Here is a 17,607-nt window from a genome sequence, read left to right on the forward strand (position 1 = left end):
GCTCCCAGGTTTCTTAGCATCCGAATGGAAGGGGGACTAGGGATGCGGGGGCTTCCAAGGGACGCAGATGGCTTGTCTCTGAGCTCCGGGCTCTGTCTGGGCCCCGCAGGCCAGCGTGGACCTCCCAGGAGCACAGCTCACCCTGTCCCCCGTGACCCTCCACGCTGCAGAAGCAGAGGCCTGGGCAGACAATGCTCGTAAGGGGAAGGGCGTGCATGTACCTGAGGAGGAAGGTCCCCCGCTTCTGGTACAACCTCCCGTCACGCGTCACCTCCTCCAGCTTGCCCTCCAGCTCCAGGCCCTGAGGCCGGCCACTCATGCTGGTCACCAGAGCCACCAGTGACACGTGGGTCTTCCGAGGCTGCAACAAAGACTAGGCTGGTGGGGACAGATGGCCAGCGGGGACCGAGCTCCTTAAACCTCCCACCCGGGGGTCCAAAGGGCTCCTCCCCCTGCCCATCCACTGCCCTGGGTATGGCATCTGACAAGGGCTGCTGAACTGGATGGCAGCCTCACCCTGGATCAGACCGCAACATCACACAGTATCACCACCATGCCTGCACCTCCCCAGGCGCCCAGCGGGGAAACGAACTTCTCAGGCTTCTGGCTCCACGAGGCAGGGCTTTGCTAGCACGGGTCTGTGCTAATATGGCTAGTTGCCATTTACAAACAGAGAAACTGGGCTCAGGGAAGCCCAAGGTCATAGACCAAGCTAGTGGCACTGAGCCCTCTCCCACCCCAGGGGAGAGATCTGAGGTCTCTGAAGAGTGGCGCCTCCAGCAAGGGCTACCGGGACATACCTGCTCCATGTGCCTGTAAGCTGCCGTTAAGTTCACCTCCTGCAGGGGGCCCTTCAACCAGCCGTGCAGTATCTTAAGCTCCTGGCTGTTCTCTGCGTGGATCTCACTCTTCAAAGTCGCACCCCACGCTGATTCTACTTCAGTCCGGCTGCGGAAGAGGCTCTGTGCCAAGGCCATCGCCGTGGACACCTACATCGAGGAAGTGGAGGGTGACCCTATGTTCTCCCCTGGGACGCCCTTTCTCCCCATTACCACTTGGTGAACTCCTGCCCATGCTTCAAAACCCCTCTGATACCACCTCCGGGAGGCCTTTCCCGTCTGGTCCCCGCAGAATTGGTTGATTCCCACAGGGTCTTGAGGAAAGAGGAAAAACTTCCCTCCATCTCTCAGCCCTGAACAGAGGGAGAATCTGAGTTATCAGAGAAGATAACTCCCTTCCCCCTCTCTCCTCTTCAGCTTGGAAAGGGAGTATGACCTCACGGGGCCACCATTATCAGCAGGCAGGGTCTCTGTGTCCCAAGGGACACACACATGCGGGTGGCCTTCTTTCCCTGCATCATTGCTGTGGCCTTCAAAGGCCTGGGAAGACTGGGTGTTGTTCTGGCTTGTCCTGGAGCTGGGGGAGGGAGGACACTGTAGCCCCACACACGGTTGTGCACCCCAGCCCACGGCCCCCAGCACAGGCCCCACGAGGAATAGCACGGTGTCTGTACCCTACAGGCCACTGTCCGCTGTTCACATAGCTCCAAGCCTCAGGAGAGGGGGTGATGGGGTCAAAATGGGGTTTAGGGATTGCTGAACCCACTGCCAAATACTAGAAATCTGTGACACCTTGTCCCGTAGGTCACTGACCCTCGGGTCTCCCCCCAGAACCATGCCCACCACCCCCCCGCAAACGCCAGCCGTCCATTTCAGTGAAAGGCACCTCCTACCCACAAAGCCGCTCGGCCAGAGCCTTGGGGTCATTTACGTCGTGTCTCGCGCTCCCTCCTCCCCACTGACAATCCACCAGCTCATCTGTCAGCTCCAGATTCAAACGTGGCTCTGGCTGCCACGTGCTAGTCCCTCCTGAGTCCCCAAGTTTGGCAGTGATGCCCGACTCCTCACGCCTCCATCCTGCTCCCACTCTGCCCCTGACTCAGAGGGGGCTGCACTGTCCCCAGATGGGCCCATGCAGCTGCCTCCTTCTGGGTCCAAGTCAGGCCTGGACCTCCTGCTGGGTCCACCCATCATCCCAACGCGGGGAGGGGATGGATGCGCCCGGCTCCCTCGTGGGACACCCAGGGCATCTTCCACTGACTGGGTTTCTTTCAAATCTCTTGGCTTCTGAGATCAAACAGGTGCACAGAAGCATACTTAATTACATCCAGCAGCTGGTACAAAAGTCACCTATGACCTTGAAGGAGTTTTTATTCTGGTTTTCGGCAAAAGCCTGAGGTCTGCCTATTGCTGAGTTACCCTCCAACCTCCCTTCCTATTTTTATCAGCTGCTAAGCAAGAATATGGGAAAGCGAGGGCGCCCAGGTGGCTAGCTGGCTGAGCGTCCGATCTCAGAGTCTGTGAGTCTGAGCCCCACACTGGGCTCATTTGTTAGCACAGAGCCTGCTTTGGGTCCTCTGGCCCCCTCTGTCTGCCCCCTCCCCCAAAATCAATCATTAAAAAAAAAAGAATATGGGAAATCGAGATGGGATGGGGGGATGGGGTGGTCCCCTCTCCCAAATTCACTTAGCGACTAATTCTCAAGACTGTACACATTGGGTCATCCAAACCGCCCACATCTGTGACCTGATCTCAGGTCTGCGTGTTCTCCCTCTGCGTGGGAGACTTTCTAAATGGCAGGGAACCAGGCTCCTGGGCCCAGAGTCCACCTGCGGGAGGGGAGCAGAGGGCGTGGCTGGGCATGCGCACCCGGAGGTAAGTGGTAGTCGGGGTGGAGATGTGGATCTTGCCCTCCCTGTCGCGGCCCCGACGCCTGCCGGCCACTTTTATCACCAGGTTCTTGAGGGTCCGAGCTTTGCCCAGCGTCAGCTCCAGGACAGCCTGGAAAGTGGGCCGGTGGGGCCAGTACAGCCTGTGAGCCATCGAGACCATCAGCCAGGGACTATCCAGGTTCAAGGCTCCTGCAAGAAGTAAACAGACAGAAGTTGGACACCCAGTATGAAAAGAGCTACTGGCAGGCCTCGAGAGGTGCCTCATCACATCCACTATGGGCAGGTTTCACTCCTGGGAATGGGTGAGAAGGGGCAGAAGGGAACTTTGCAGAAGGCTGGTGATGCTCTGAATCTTGCAGGGGCTACACAGGTGTGTGCACCTGTCAAAACTCATTAAGTGGCACCCTGGAGAGGTGTGCATTCCATTCTAGTTAACACCGCACATACTGGAATACTTAGGAGTGGAATGTATGGATGTCGCCAGCTCACTTAGAACTGCAACAACGAATAACCTGGATGTGGTAAGGGGACGGATATGTGATAACACAGGGGGAATAAAAATGGAATCGTAGAATCTGGGTTAAGGGTACGTTGGTATCGATGATACAATCCACGGTACTTTTCCGTAGGTTGGAAGTTTTGTCACAGTGACATGTTGGGCAAAAGGTATATATGCAGATGGGCACCTGGGTGGCTCAGTCGGTTGAGCGTCTGACTCTTAATTTTAGCCCAGGTCATGATCTCGTGGTCGGGAGACTGATGCTGACAGCCTGCTTGGGATTCTCTTTCTCTCTCTCTGCCCCTCCCCTCCTCAAAATAAATAAATAAACATTAAAAAGAAAAAGAAAGGTCCACAGATATAGGTCCCAGGGCTCCCCATCCAAATGCTCAGCATGGAAGCTTCCCAGTCAACAAGTGCACCCCCAAGCCTCCAAACACATGTAGAACTCCTTCCAGAGTTGTTCTGAGTGGTCAATTCTTAAACATAAGCACACACCTAAGCCTTGCGTGGCATTCGAGGAAAGCCACTCATAGAAATTCAGAAAACAAAAGTTAAAAGAAACTCAGAGAGAACAAATCAAAGCTCCCAAATTCTCTTAGGTCTCAGAAAGGTAGGAGGAGTTGTGTCCGTGAGCAAAACACTCTAAGAAGAGAGCTCCCAGGAACAACAACAACAACAAAAAGCTCTAGAAAATAGAAGAGAGCCAAAATTTAAACGTAGTCAAAGGGGTGGCAGAACTTGAGGAAATAGGTCATCAAAACAGAACAGAAAGATAAACAGAAGGAACAAAGGAAAGCAAAGAAAGAAAATTAGAACCTCAGTTTCTGGAGCCTATCTGACCAGAACACAGAGGGAAGGAGATTATCAAAGAAACTGTACAAGAAAACTACCAGACCTGAAGGACACTTCCAAGTTGAAAGGGTCTACGCAAATTGCTCAATACAATGGATGAAAGAAGATGCATGTCAGGGCACATCATAAGATTTGAAGATGCTGAGAATACAGAGACATTCCAAAAAGCTTCCAGAGAGTAAGAAAGTGGTCACATACAAAGGCCGATGGACCAAAAATAGTATCTCAACTGTATGAAAGGACAGTAGAGCAAAGTCCTCAAAATCCCAAGGGGAAAACGAAAATTCTCTACTCAGCCAAGTTACCCAGGTAGAATGAAGCCAGTTTAAACATTGGGGGAGCAAAACATTTACATCCTATTATGAGATGAACTGTGTCTCTCAAAAATATACCAAATCTCACCCCCTCAGTGTATCTCACAACATGACCTTATTTGGGAGTGAGGTCATTGCAAATGTAAGTAGTTATGATGAGGTCACACTAGAGTAGGGTGGGCCCTAAAACCAATAGGACTGGTGTCCTTGTAAGAGGAGGGAAGTCTGAACCCAGGCATACACACCAGGAGAAAGCAATGTGACAACAGAGACAGAGATGAGAGCAGTGTGGCTGCAAGCCAACAAACTCCAAGTAGTGATGGCCACCACCACAAGCTAGGAAGAGTCAGGGAAGGATTCTACCCAGGGTCACAGAGGGAGCACAGCCCAGACAACACCTTGAATGCAGAATTCTAGTTTCCAGAACTGGTGAGAGAATTCATCCCTGTTCTTTTAAGCTGCTCAGTTTGTGGTCATTTGTTAAAGCAGCTTTAGGAATCTAATACCTCTCTCAGGAAGCTACTGGAAGATGTGCTCCATCAAAACAAAAGAGTAAATCAAGAAAAAAGAGGACATAAGTGCAAGAAACAGGGCTGTGACCCAGAGAAGTAGAAAGAATTCTCAGAATGATGGGGAAGGGACACCCCAGAACCACAGGTGTGCAACTGGTCTACATTGGAGAGGGACAGTGGTTCCAAGAAGAAGGTCTCCAAGAAAAATATGGGAACTAATTGAAGCTGATGCATAATCTCATGTGTTTGGCCATCTGGAGAAGAGTTTTGCACTTATGCTTAAAAATCTGTGGATAATTAGTAAGAGGAAAATAGGAAACTAACCAAACAGGGGGAAAGGCCATTATAACTCCAGGAAAAACAGAAAGTCAGCTTTGTGTCTCAGCTCAGAAGGACATTTATAGTCACAATTAAGTAAACAGTGGATGTTCACAGACCAACTCTTTTAGGGGGACAAAGAAAAACAGATACTCGAAAAAGTCTGGTTAAAGAGTTACATTATCATCTTGTCTGGTAAAAAATATATGAAGAATGTCTAAAATAGAAAAATCAAGAAATAGCAGTATAATTATATTATTTTAAGAGCTGAAGAGTTTAATAAGAAACAGACAAAAGAATTTATAATGGTTGCTGTATTAAGTAAAACTCTGGATAGAAAGATATGAAGCAGACAATTACAATAATTGTTATAAACTAGCTTTTTAGTTTAGGGATGCCTGGGTGGCTCAGTTGGTTAAGCGTCCAACTTTGGCTCAGGTCATGATCTCCTGGTTCGTGGGTTCGAGCCCTACTTCAGGCTATGTGCTGACAGCTCCGAGCCTGGAGCCTGCTTCAGATTCTGTGTCTCTGTCTCTCTTTCTCTGCCCCTCCCTCACGTGCATGCGCACTCTCTCTTGCTCTCTCTCTCTCTCAAAAATAAACATTAAAAAAATCTTTAAAAAACATTTAAAGAAATATTTCAGGTACATACGTCAGTAGAGAACATCTGATGGGCCCCTATGTAATACTCACCCACCTTCAACAATTACCAACTCAAAGTTTCTACTTTACTTTTCAAACTATGTATGACTACAATAAGAATAAAATTAATTCAAGGATAAACCATGGTAAATCCAGTTTTTCAAGGCGAGAGAGTGTTCCAGGGAGCAGCAACAGCATGTGCAAAGGCTCTGAGGTCTCTGGGGGAACAGAAAAGAAGCCAGGGGGACTGCAGGGTAACGGACAACAGGTGAAGTGGGGCGGGGTGAAACTGGATAATTAGTGTATCAATCTTGACATCCAGGCAAACAAAAAGGAAAGGTATTCCAGGTAAGGGGCATAGCCCGAGCAGAGACCTGGGGGCCAGAAATCTCAACCGCTAGCCAGAGCCTCCCTAAATGACACTCACCTTCCCATTTCCACAGGGTAGCTCTAGAGGTGTCTTTCCACCGCAAGCCGGCCGCAAAGGGCAGCTGTCCATTGTCCTGAACCTTCAGGTGTGTGCTGCTCTCCAAGTGGGGCTGCCGAAGGCTCAAGTGGTACAGCTGCGTACGGTAATCCACCTGCCTCTCCGGCACCTGGAGCGCAAACTGGAGAAGACCCACCGTCAACATGCTGGTCAGAGCACTCCACTCCCAACCTACAACATTCCACTGGCTCACCAGGACAGCCACGGGTCGGCCTGAGTTCCCCAGTTATCAGGAACTGCCCAGCCCAGGCCACCCCTAAGGAAACCCTGTACCCATCAGCAGTCACTCCCCACTGCCCCTGGAAACCATTAATCCAATTTCTGTTTCCATGGATTTGCCTATTGTGGACATTTCGTATCCGTGGAATCATATAATATACGGCCCTTGGTGTCTGGCTTGTTTTATTTAGCATGACAATTTCAAGATTCACCCATGTTGCATTGTAGCATGTATCAGAACTTTATTCCTTTTTATTGCTGAACAATATTCTTTTTTTTTTCGTTTTTTTTAATGTTTGTTTTTTTTTTCATGTTTATTCATTTTTGAAAGACAGAGACAGAGCACAAGCAGGGGTGGGGCGGAGAGAGAGGGGGACACAGAATCCGAAGCAGGCTCCAGGCTCCAAGCTGTCAGCACAGAGCCCGATGCGGGGCTCAAACTCACAGACGGTAAGATCATGACCTGAGCCGAAGTCGGACGCTCCACTGACTGAGCCACCCAGGTGCCCCTATGTTTATTTATTTTTGAGGGAGAGAGAGAGAGGGGGAAAGAGTGTAAGTAAGGGAGGAGGAGAGAGAGGGAGACAGAGAATCGGAAGCAGGCTCCAGGCTCGGAGATGTCAGCATAGAGCCTGACGCAGGGCTCGAACTCACGGACCGTGAGATCATGATCTCAGCTGAAGTTAGACGCTTAACCTACCGAGCCACCCAGGCGCTGCGGGAGCCTTGCCATGTTAACATTCATTTTTCAATCCAGGAACATGGGACGTCTCCCCATTTATTTCAGTTTCTTTAATTTCTTTCAACAACATTCCGTGGTTTTCAGAATATTCGTTTGACATTCTGTTGTTACTTTTATGCTGAAGTATTCACCTTTTCTGACACTATTACATAAGAAATTATTTCCTTAATTTCATTTTCAGGGTTTTCATCGCTAGTGTAGCGAAACACAACTGACTTTTGTATATTTATCTGGTCTCCTGCAACTTTGAGGAACTCATGCATTAGCTTTAATAGATTTTTTTGTGTGGATTCATTAGGGTCTTCTACAGAGGACATAATGTCATCTGCAAACAGAAATAGTTTCACTTCTTCCTCTCTGATCTGGACATCTTTTATTTTTCTTGCCTCACTGCCCTGGCTAAAACCTCCAGTTCAATGTTGAATAGAATTGGTGAGAGCAGACATTCTGTCTTGTTCCTGATCTTAGAGGGAAAGCATTTAGTCTTTCACCATGAAGTATGATGTTGGCTGTGGATGTTTCATAGATGGCCTTTGTCAGGTTGAGGAAGTACTCTTCCATTGCTCATCTGTTGGGTGTTTTTACCATGAAAGGATACGGGGATTTGCCCAATACTTTTTGCTGCTTCTACTGATCATCTCATCTTCTACTGATGCATCCTTTATCAATAGGGTGTATTACCTTGATTTTCCAATGTGAAACCAACCTTGCATGCCTGGGATACAACCCGTTTGGCTGTGCTATGTAATTCTATTTACATAGTGCTGAATTTGGCTTGCTAGTACCTTCTTGAGGATTTTGCATCTATATTTATAAGAGGTCTTGGGTTTTTCTTTTCTCCTGAGGTCTCGGTCTGGTTTGGGCACCAGGATGACACTGGCCTCAGAGAATAGCCCAGGAAATGATTTCTCCTCTTGACTAATCATTCAGTAAATTATTTTACAGAAAATTAATTCTGGCACAATCCAGTCCAGCCAAGAGGCTAAGAGCCTAAGGTTTGCAATGAGACATCCTGGAGTTTCTATTTCAATTCTGCCACATGGTAGACCTGTGGTCAGGGACACCTCAGACCAGCGTGCTGACACAATTTCCGTTCCAAAGAATGAGGATAGATAGTGGTTACTTCACTGGGCTTAAATGAGAGGCTACCAACAACACAGGTGACGTGTGGCCTGGTAATAATAAATGGCTCATCACTACTCCCTCTGTCCTTCCCTCTTCTGTTCCCTGTCAGCGTCTTAAGAATAAATAGTATCTTGGGGCGCCTGGGTGGCTCAGTCGGTTGACTGTCCGACTTCGGCTGATCTCATGGTTCGTGAGTTCGAGCCTCACGTCAGGCTCTGTGCTGACAGCTCGGAGCCCGGAGCCTGCTTCGGATTCTGTGTCTCCCTCTCTCTCTGCCCCTCCCCTGCTTGCACTCTCTCTCAAAAATAAAGTTTAAAAAAAATTTTTTTTAAATAATAAATAGTATCTTATTCATACTTGTCCCCCCAGAACCTAGCAGGGTGTCCGCCATATTCAGAAGCCTGCAGAAACACCGCCCAGCTTTCATGTCTTTCCCAAAACCCTGGGGGCCAGACGCTGTCCAGAAAGAAGATGTTTTCACAATTCAGAAGAGTAACGTAATGCATGTACTGCAGTCGTGGAAAGAGCTGTCAATCACGTCAGAGTTCTAATTTTTTCGAATGTCCAACAATATAAAAAAGCCATCTGCAGTAGAATAAATACAGAAAAGATGGTGCTCAGCCTTCCTGAGCGACCAGGGAAATGCAAATTCAAACTACGAGATATCCTTTCCACCCATATCAACAATATTTTTCCAGTGGTAAAAGTCACATATGGGTGAAAGGAAACTGCTCCTCTTGGACGTGGCTGGAGGGGTGGGGGATTGATTCGAGCGTTTTAGAGGGCAGACTGTCAAAAGGCAGCCAGTTAAAAATATACAAATCCCACTTGTGCATTATGACCTGCGACCCAGAGATACACACGTGCCCAGGGAGGCATGCCCAAGGATGTTCAGACTCATTCCGCTAGAAACCACAAGAGTTACATGGCCGAATAAGATACAATACAGCAGCATAGGGAACATGATGAACCTGTTTAAAAGAATGGATGAGATGTCTACAAAGTAACAAATTCCTCCTACACGGGTAGCTGAAGGTCTCACAAAGCAAGACTCACCAAACAAAACTAAATGCTTGCGACAGGCCCACAGAGCAAACAACAGAAAGAGATCTCCTTTCCAGCGCCCGGGAATATAACTGCTGTTCCTTCTAGAAGGGGCCAGGATGGAAGAAAGAACTAAGAACAAAGTTTTTAGCTTCATTCTGAATATTACTTTTTTTTTTCACAAGGGGAATTTATTCACAGAGTGTTGGTATATATAAAAGCAATTTAATACTTGAGAATAAAGTTCATCAAGAAGACCAAAGACTTGTATACTGGAAATCACAAAATGTTGGTGGAAGGAGTTAGAGAAGATATAAATACATGGAGAGACATCCAGTCTTCACGAACACAACCCAGAGCAACCTACAGGTGTAACTCAATCCCCATCAAAAACTGCAATCACATTTTGGTGTGTGTGTGGCAGAAATAGAAAAATCCATCCTAAAATTCATATGGAATCTCAAGGGACCCCAAACAGTCCAAACAGTCTTGAAAAAGCAGCATGAGGTTGGAGGCCTCACAAAGCTACGGTAATCAAAACAGTATGGCAGACAGAAAGGCAGCGACATACAGACCAGTGGACCAGAATGGCGCGCCCAGAAGTCAACTCTCACATTTGTGGTCACATGATTTCCAACAAGCACAGCGAGCCCATTCGGTGGGGGGAAATCCCAGTCTGTTCAACACTCCAGGGCTGGGACCTCTGGATAGCCACACGCAAAAGAACACAATGGGACGCTTACCTTACACCACACACGAAAGTTAATTCAAAAGGGATCAAACACCCAGTTGACAGCTTAAACTAGAAGATCCCTAGAAGAAAGCATCAAGGAGAAACGACAACATTACACTTGGCGAGGATTTCTTGGATAGGACCCCCAAAGCACAGGCCAGGAAAGTAAAAAGAGATCTATTGGACTGTCTGTGAGTTTAAAACTTGTGTGTATCGAAGGCTGGTATCAACAGATGGAAAAGGCAATCCACAGAACGGGAGAATGTATTTGCCAACTATGTATCTGATACACAGTTACTGTCTAGAAGGTACAAGGAACTCTTACAACTCAGTGTCAACAAAGCAAAAAGGGGTTAAGGGCTCAAACAGACATTTCTCCAAAGAAACAGACCAATGGCCGCCAAGGGCATGAGAGGATCTCAATATCCCTCATCGTTAAGGAAATGCCAATCAAAATCACAATGAGGTGACACCTCACACCCATTAGCGCGGCTACTATCAAAAACAACAGGAAACGACAAGTGTCAGTGCACACGCAGGGACCCTGGAACCTTCGTGCGCTGCTGGGGCGGGGTGGGGGGGGGGAGTGTAAGATACGCAGCCGCTGTGGGCATCCGTATGGCTGTCGCTCGAAAAAAATTAAAAATACAATTACCATCTGATCCATCACTCCACTTTTGGAATTATCTACCTCAAAGAATTAGAAACGGGGACTCGAACCGATATTCATACACCCACATTCACAACAGCATGTTTCACAGCAGCTAAAACACGGAAGCAACCTAAGGGTCCATCAACAGAGGAACAGAGGACAATGTGATGCACGTATCCGACGGCACATTATTCGGGCTTGAAAGGGAACCCATTCTGACACCAGCTACAGCCTGGACGAACTTGGAGGATGTTTCGCTAAATGAAAGAAGCCAGTCAAAACGATACAAATACCATAAGATGCCACTTATATGAGGAACCCCGGGCAGCAAGAGGCGTGGAAAGTAAAAAGGTGGTTGCGGGGGCCGGGGGCGCGGGGAGTGGCGAGTTATTTTTTACTGGGGACAGAGTTTCCGTTGTACAAGACGAAAAGTTCTGGGGGAGGCTGGTGGTGATGGTTGTACCACAGCGTGAGTGTCCTTAATGACACTAACCTATACATCTAAAGATCGCAAAAAAAAAAAAAAAGGTCAATTTTATGTTGTATGTATTTTGTTACGATTAAAAACATTTTTAATATTTTTTTTAATCTTTATTTATTTTGGAGAGAGAGACAGCGTGCGAGCAGGGGAGGAGCAGAGAGGGAGGGAGACACAGAATCGGAAGCAGGCTCCAGGCTCTGAGCTGTCCGCACAGAGCCCGACGCGGGGCTCGAACTCACGAACCGTGAGATCATGACCTGAGCCGAAGTCGGACGCTCAACCGACTGAGCCACCCAGGCGCCCCCGATTAAAAACATTTTTAAACAATTTAAAAACACACACCCAAAGTGTGTGCCTTGCAAGAGTACATCGCCTGTTCAGGGGCTAAGCGCTCAGTTACACTTTACTTATAGAAAAGTGCTAGCCCTCCGGTAAAGCCTGAACGTGAAGCCGAAGCTGGTGGTGACCCTGCAACCAAGGCCTGAAGGGATGTGGTGACTGGGGGTGGGGGGAGGGGGGATGCCCAGCTGCCACCAGGCAATGCTGCGGTTCTGTGCAGCCCGCGCTTACCTCCACGAAGTAATTGCTCAGGGCCGGGCCGGAGTCATTCTGGAAGGTCTGGCTGATGCGGAACTGCCTCTTACCGCTGCTCTCGTTCCAGTGCTTCCCATAGCTCACCTCCAGGTGGGAGTGAAGGTGGCCCGAGCCCTCCTCGTGCCGGAGCTGAAGCTGGGGACCCCCCCCCCCCCAAGGAGATCCGCGAGGAAGCCTGGTCTGCCCAGTCCCTGGGCCTCCTCGCTGCCACCCACCGTGGCTCCTCTGGGCAGACAGTTCCATAGGAGGTGAATGTCTTTTCGCATTGACTTTGATTTCGTAAAACAATGCATTAGAATATGGTCCACCTTTGAGACTATGTGGTCAGTACCCCTTAAATCCTGAGCGTGGACTGAGTGAAATCCGCGGCCTCTTGCCCCCACTCTCTACGGCAGCCTCTGGCTCTCTGATAGATCCTCAGGGGATCAGGGTTTCGAACCTGGCATCCTGCCACCCCCTCTCACATCTCCACACCAGGTTCATTCATGTATTCATTCACTGAACACATTTTCCCCCAAGTACCAAGTAGGTACTATGCCCAGCACTGGGCATCAGATACCCAACAAGGAAGACTTGAGGAGATCCCGCACTCATGGGGGCAAGAATCCAGTGGGAGAGGAAAATGTGAAATAAGTCAATTAACAAGGGAACATCGGCTTCTCCCTTCTGCTCACGCTGCCAGCCACTATGGCGAACTGCGAGTTCCTATTGCTCCAGCTCTCCCTCCTGCCTCAGGACCTTTGCACTTGCCATGTCTCCTTCCTGAAGCATGCTTCCATAGGAACAGAGCCATTTCATGGTTTCATTTTCACCTTAAGATGTACTTTTCCCAAAGAAGCCTTCCCTACCACCCCATCCAAACTAAATTCCCCACTGTTATGCTTCCTCAGTCTCCGCCGTGTTTACCATCCATGTCCCCTACGGCTCCCTTGGTTTGCTCTCTCTCTCTCTCTCTCTCTCTCTCTCTCTCTCTCGCGTGCGCACGCGCGCGCTCTCTCTCTCGCTCTCACTCTCTGCCCCCACCCAGCAACAGCATGGCACAGGCCAGGCGCTGCCTTGTGCACAGCTCTCCCAAGTGCTAGGCACATAGTAGATACTCACTAAAGACCAAATGAACCAATGGACGGAAGCCTGAGACTGCAGCTCCAACTCCAGCCCCGTTCCCATACGTGACCTTGACCCAATCTCTCCGAGGGGATGAGCTCTGGGCCCTCTCCAGATGCCCCCGCCCACCCATCCAGGGCACTCACCTTGTGGCTGAGCGCTGGGGCCTGCGTGCAGTGGAGCTCGTGGTCCAGCTCTAGCTCATAAGCTGCCTCTGAGCCACTGTGCGTTCGCAGCTTCTGGCTGGTGCCACATTCTTGCGCCAGCTGCCTCGCCTGACCTACGCAGGGCAACCGGAGATGCCTGCCCGTCGTCCGCCAGCAGCCCTCCATCCCCATTCCCGGGACAGGGGAGCACGCAGCCCAGTCTCAGCCACTCCCACCCCTGCCCCGGCTCCACTTGCCGTCACTCGCTGGAACCTACTGAAGGGGAGGGAGGGTTTAAGGGACAGACTTAAATATCTTCTTTTGTTTTAAACGGTGGGTGCTCAGGTCTATTCAGGGCCGACAAACTGACCAGGTGGCTAAGGAACAGGGTGATGAAAGGACAAAAGGCAAGACGGCACTTCGGCCCCCAGAGCCAGAGCCCCAGGAGAGGGCGAGGGTCCCGCCACGTCGGCCCCCGCCCCGCTCGAGGTCCGTACCCAGGAGGCCGTACTTGATCCTCAGGGAGCTGGTCCAGAGGCGGCCCCACTGCTGCACCAGACCCAGGACGCGCAGCCCCACGAAACCTGGCACAGAGAGCTCGCCGCCCAGGACCACGACCTGCAGCCCGTCCTCCGCCTTCTTCTCCAGCAGCACTGCGGGGGGAGCGGGCAGTGAGAGCGGCAGGCCTGGTGTGGCCGGGGCTCCCTCCCCAGGGGCCCCGGGGACAGGGGTGCTGGTGGAAAGGATGCCCCAGTGTCTGCCGAGGAACACCGATGTCAGAGCACTGACCCTACTACTCGGGGGCGACCCCGAAAGTCACTTTTGTGGGTCCAGGCCAAAAGTCTTCAAGTAGAAAACAAGACAGATCAGAGGAGAAAAACAATGCCTCAGACGCCATCTGGGGAGGCCTTTGGAAACCTGTTTCTGCGACCCCAACGTTCAGCCAGGGACAACACCCGGAATACCCACGCCAGAGAGCCAGCAGGACCTGCCGTCATCCCCCCAGAATCTCCCAGAACACCCACGAGGAGCATAGCCACAGGGCTGCACCCCAGCTCTGGCATCAGGACAGGCACCTGCCAGGCTGGCCCGTGCCCAGGCCAGGCCACGTGCTCAAGGTTGAAGCCGTGCCCCGTGCAATTTGGGTCACAATGCAAAATGTGCATTTTACACATGGTGGAATATGGGCCAGAATCAAGAGAGTCCAAAAGCTGCTGTTCTGGGGTTCATGGAAGGTAGTTGGCGCCGAGGGGAGCCTCTGGGGGGGGCATCGAAGGGAAGGCATGAGCAGGTACAGAACCTGGATTTTCCCTTGGGGGGGATGTTAATACTGGCAGGTTTCGAGGGCATGGAGACTCCACGTGGGGTGCTCAGCCCTCCCCCTCCTGTAGCCTGGCGCCCTGAAGAGAGGGAGTGGGCAGTAGGCCCCTCTTCCTACCTGACAGGTGGGCCTGGTCACTCAGCACGTTGCTCAGCAACAGGGAGAAGGCCAACCGGCTGCCTGCCTGCCGGCTGAAGTGCCCGGTGAGGACCACAGGGCGGCCCGCCGTCACCAGCTTTGCCTCCAGCTGGGCCTCAAACCGCTGGGGCTCACCGCCAGCTGCTGGCCACAGGTCACTCCGGCCCTAAAAAGGCCCCAGCATCACCGGGGGCAGGGCTGGGCTTGGCCAGCAAGCCCAGCTCTGCCCACAAGAACTGAGACAGACTGGACAGGGGACGGAGGACGGAGCTTAGCCAATAGCCTTCGCGGCTGATCCTTCAGACTCCTATGCCCAGCTCAAGGATTCCCTTTTCCTATTGCATTGATACCCACCTATCACTGTACAATTTACTTATTGATTTTTGTCTGTTACAATGGAAGCCCCAAGAGGAGAAAATTGTGTGTGTCTCTTTCACTGAGCTGTCTTCCAAGTACCCGGCACACTATGGGTGCTTGATAAATAGAAAAAACGAAGACGCTCAAACCTACGGGTTTCAATCCCCTCCTTGGTCTCCCCATCTCCCTCTGGACCTTCTTTGGAAATAGAGGCTTTGCAAATGAGCGGGTTATAAGGTCACGAGGCCAGGCCCTACTCTGGAATGACAGATGTCCTTATAAAAAGAGGAAATTTGGACCCAGACAGAGGAAGACAGCGTGAAGACACAGAAAAGATGCCACCAGGCAAGGGATGCCTGAGGCCACCGGAGGCTGGGAGGGAAGCATGGAGGACATCCTGCCTCCCAGCGTCCCAAGAGCCACGGAGGCTCCAACACCTTGATTTTGGACCTGCGGCCTCCAGAGCCGTGAGAAATTTCTGGTGTTTCAGCCACCTAATTTGGGGGGGGGGGTGTATTTTGTTAGAGCAGCCCTGGGGAACTAATACAGACTGCTTGGGGTGCACACTGCTATTTCTTCTGGAAATCTGGGGAGCGGCATGCTTTAACTTGCCTCTCTCTACTGACCTTAAAGCATGCTCCTGAATTACTAATATGACTGATTTTTTTACCTTAGTGGTAAGATGCGAGCCCACGTTTCTCTCCTTTATACGTCTCTGAGTACCAAGAGGTCACAAATGTTATGGGAGGAGGACACAGCAATGGTGACGTCAACTAGTAAGCAGGGACCCTGGGACTCAGGCCGGATATGCCTGGAAGGTGGCAGGTGCCAATGTGGGAGGCCTGAGGATACGGAGATATGGAGCAAACCTTGATGTAGTAGACGTCTCGGTCGTCCATTATCAGCTCCAGGTGACCCACGCGGCCGCTCTGGAGAGTCTCGATCTTTCCTGGGGACAACACAAGAGTTTAGGGACCAGGGTTGGCCATTCTGCCCCTGCATTCCCCCAGGACAACATCCTGCCAGTTTTCTTATCTCTGGGCCCCGGGAACACGGAAGGGACGTGGTCGTTACCGTCTAGCTCCAATTTCTTCCTGAGATGCAGAAGCTTGAGCCGGAACCTCCCCTGGGGCAAGCTGTAGCTGACGTCCACCCCGACGTCCCTGGGCACGTGTGACTTGGGCGTGCCCATGAAGACATGAGCCGAAGCTTCCCGAGGGAGCCAGCCGTCCTTCTGGAAACACAGGAGACTGCTCAGGCTCCAGAGGCTCCAGAGTCTCATCCAGTCAGAAGGTTCTCCCTCTTCCTGAGGGAAGACCCACATCCCCACCACTCAAAAACTTGAGTTCTTAGGCTCCTCCTTGACCTTGCAAGGCAAGAACCAAATCGCAAATTTGGAGATCTCGAGCAGTACCTGGGGAAGAGCAAAGTCCTACAGGAAACTCAGGACAACGTCTACAGGGACTTGGTTTGTCCGGCAAATAGCCTGGGGAGAAGCAAGGCATGGCACCCACCAGGGGCACCCTGAGCAGATCCCCTCAGATCCCTTATCCAGCTCAGTGCACGTATCTATGAGTCTCTGCACAGTGTGCTAACACCTGGCACCTGGGCCTCCAGAATATTGCCCTCCTGTGCGTTTTTACAGGAGTTAAAAACAAAAAACAAAAAATTGCAGCTTCCCAGCCTCACAAGGACCCCACTCTGACCTGGAACCCATGCTCCAGGGCTCCCCCAGGATCAGGAAGAAGTTGCTGCTTCACCTGATGTCACTCCCCACTCACCTTCTTCTCCTTCCCTATTCTTTAAAAAAATTTTTTTTTACATTTATTTATTTTTTGAGAGACATAGAGAGACAGAGCACAAGTTGGGGAGGGGCAGAGAGAGAGGGAGACACAGAATCAGAAGCGGGCTCCAGGCTCTGAGCTGTCAGCACACAGCCCGATGCGGGGCTCAAACTCACAAACCGCGAGATCATGACCTGAGCCGAAGCTGGATGCTTTACCGACTGAGCCACCCAGGTGCCCCTCTTCCTTCCCTATTCTAACTTCCACACTCTCTTACTAGGTCATCCTGGAGCCTTTTCTTAATCACTTTGACCCAAATCCTTGACTCAGGTCTGCTTCTAAGACAAGACAGCATAAGACAAGAGCACCCGTTGAGACCCCACATCATCGTACGTTCTTTCACTACCTGTAAAGGTTCACTACTGTGTATGAGGCTAGTTGTAGGCACAGGGAGTGTGACTGAGCATTAGATACCCGTATTCTCATGGCACCTATATTCTAGAGGGGAGGGACCACCAGACACAAATCTACACAGGACGGCACCTGGTAAGAGGTACTCTGATGACAAATTCAGTGTTTGGGGCCAGACAGGGTAGTCAGAGAAGGCTGCCTCTGAGGAGGGGGCATTTGAGAAAACAAAGGAAGCAAGAGAGAGAGCCAAGTGGATGCCTGGGAAAGAGTATTCCAGCCAGAAGAAACAGCCAGTGCAAAGGCCCTGGGGTAGCAATGTGCTTGGTGTTTAAAAAAAAAAAAAAAAGAGAGAGACCAGTGTGTGGACAGTGGTGAATCTGGTAAAGAAATTTGGGAGA

At 50.7% G+C, this 17,607-nt stretch overlaps 1 protein-coding gene across 15 annotated transcripts in view; it reads right to left on the bottom strand.

Annotated features, from left to right (window-relative positions):
* LOC106989291 (uncharacterized) overlaps nucleotides 1-17,607 on the bottom strand; it is a 139,646-nt gene that overhangs the window by 78,441 nt on the left and 43,598 nt on the right. For all 15 annotated transcript variants that reach the window (XM_027043240.2, XM_027043239.2, XM_053212985.1 and 12 more), the window contains 10 exons: nucleotides 16,089-16,248; nucleotides 15,884-15,963; nucleotides 14,637-14,823; nucleotides 13,696-13,851; nucleotides 13,199-13,332; nucleotides 11,925-12,083; nucleotides 6,299-6,479; nucleotides 2,709-2,920; nucleotides 801-989; nucleotides 222-361 (listed from right to left, as the gene is read on the bottom strand). In XM_027043240.2, coding sequence (XP_026899041.2) covers nucleotides 222-361; nucleotides 801-989; nucleotides 2,709-2,920; nucleotides 6,299-6,479; nucleotides 11,925-12,083; nucleotides 13,199-13,332; nucleotides 13,696-13,851; nucleotides 14,637-14,823; nucleotides 15,884-15,963; nucleotides 16,089-16,248 — 1,598 coding nt within the window. The remainder of the gene's footprint in view (nucleotides 1-221; nucleotides 362-800; nucleotides 990-2,708; nucleotides 2,921-6,298; nucleotides 6,480-11,924; nucleotides 12,084-13,198; nucleotides 13,333-13,695; nucleotides 13,852-14,636; nucleotides 14,824-15,883; nucleotides 15,964-16,088; nucleotides 16,249-17,607) is intronic.

Source organism: Acinonyx jubatus, chromosome E3, assembly GCF_027475565.1.
Source record: "Acinonyx jubatus isolate Ajub_Pintada_27869175 chromosome E3, VMU_Ajub_asm_v1.0, whole genome shotgun sequence".
Taxonomy (NCBI): domain Eukaryota; kingdom Metazoa; phylum Chordata; class Mammalia; order Carnivora; family Felidae; genus Acinonyx; species Acinonyx jubatus.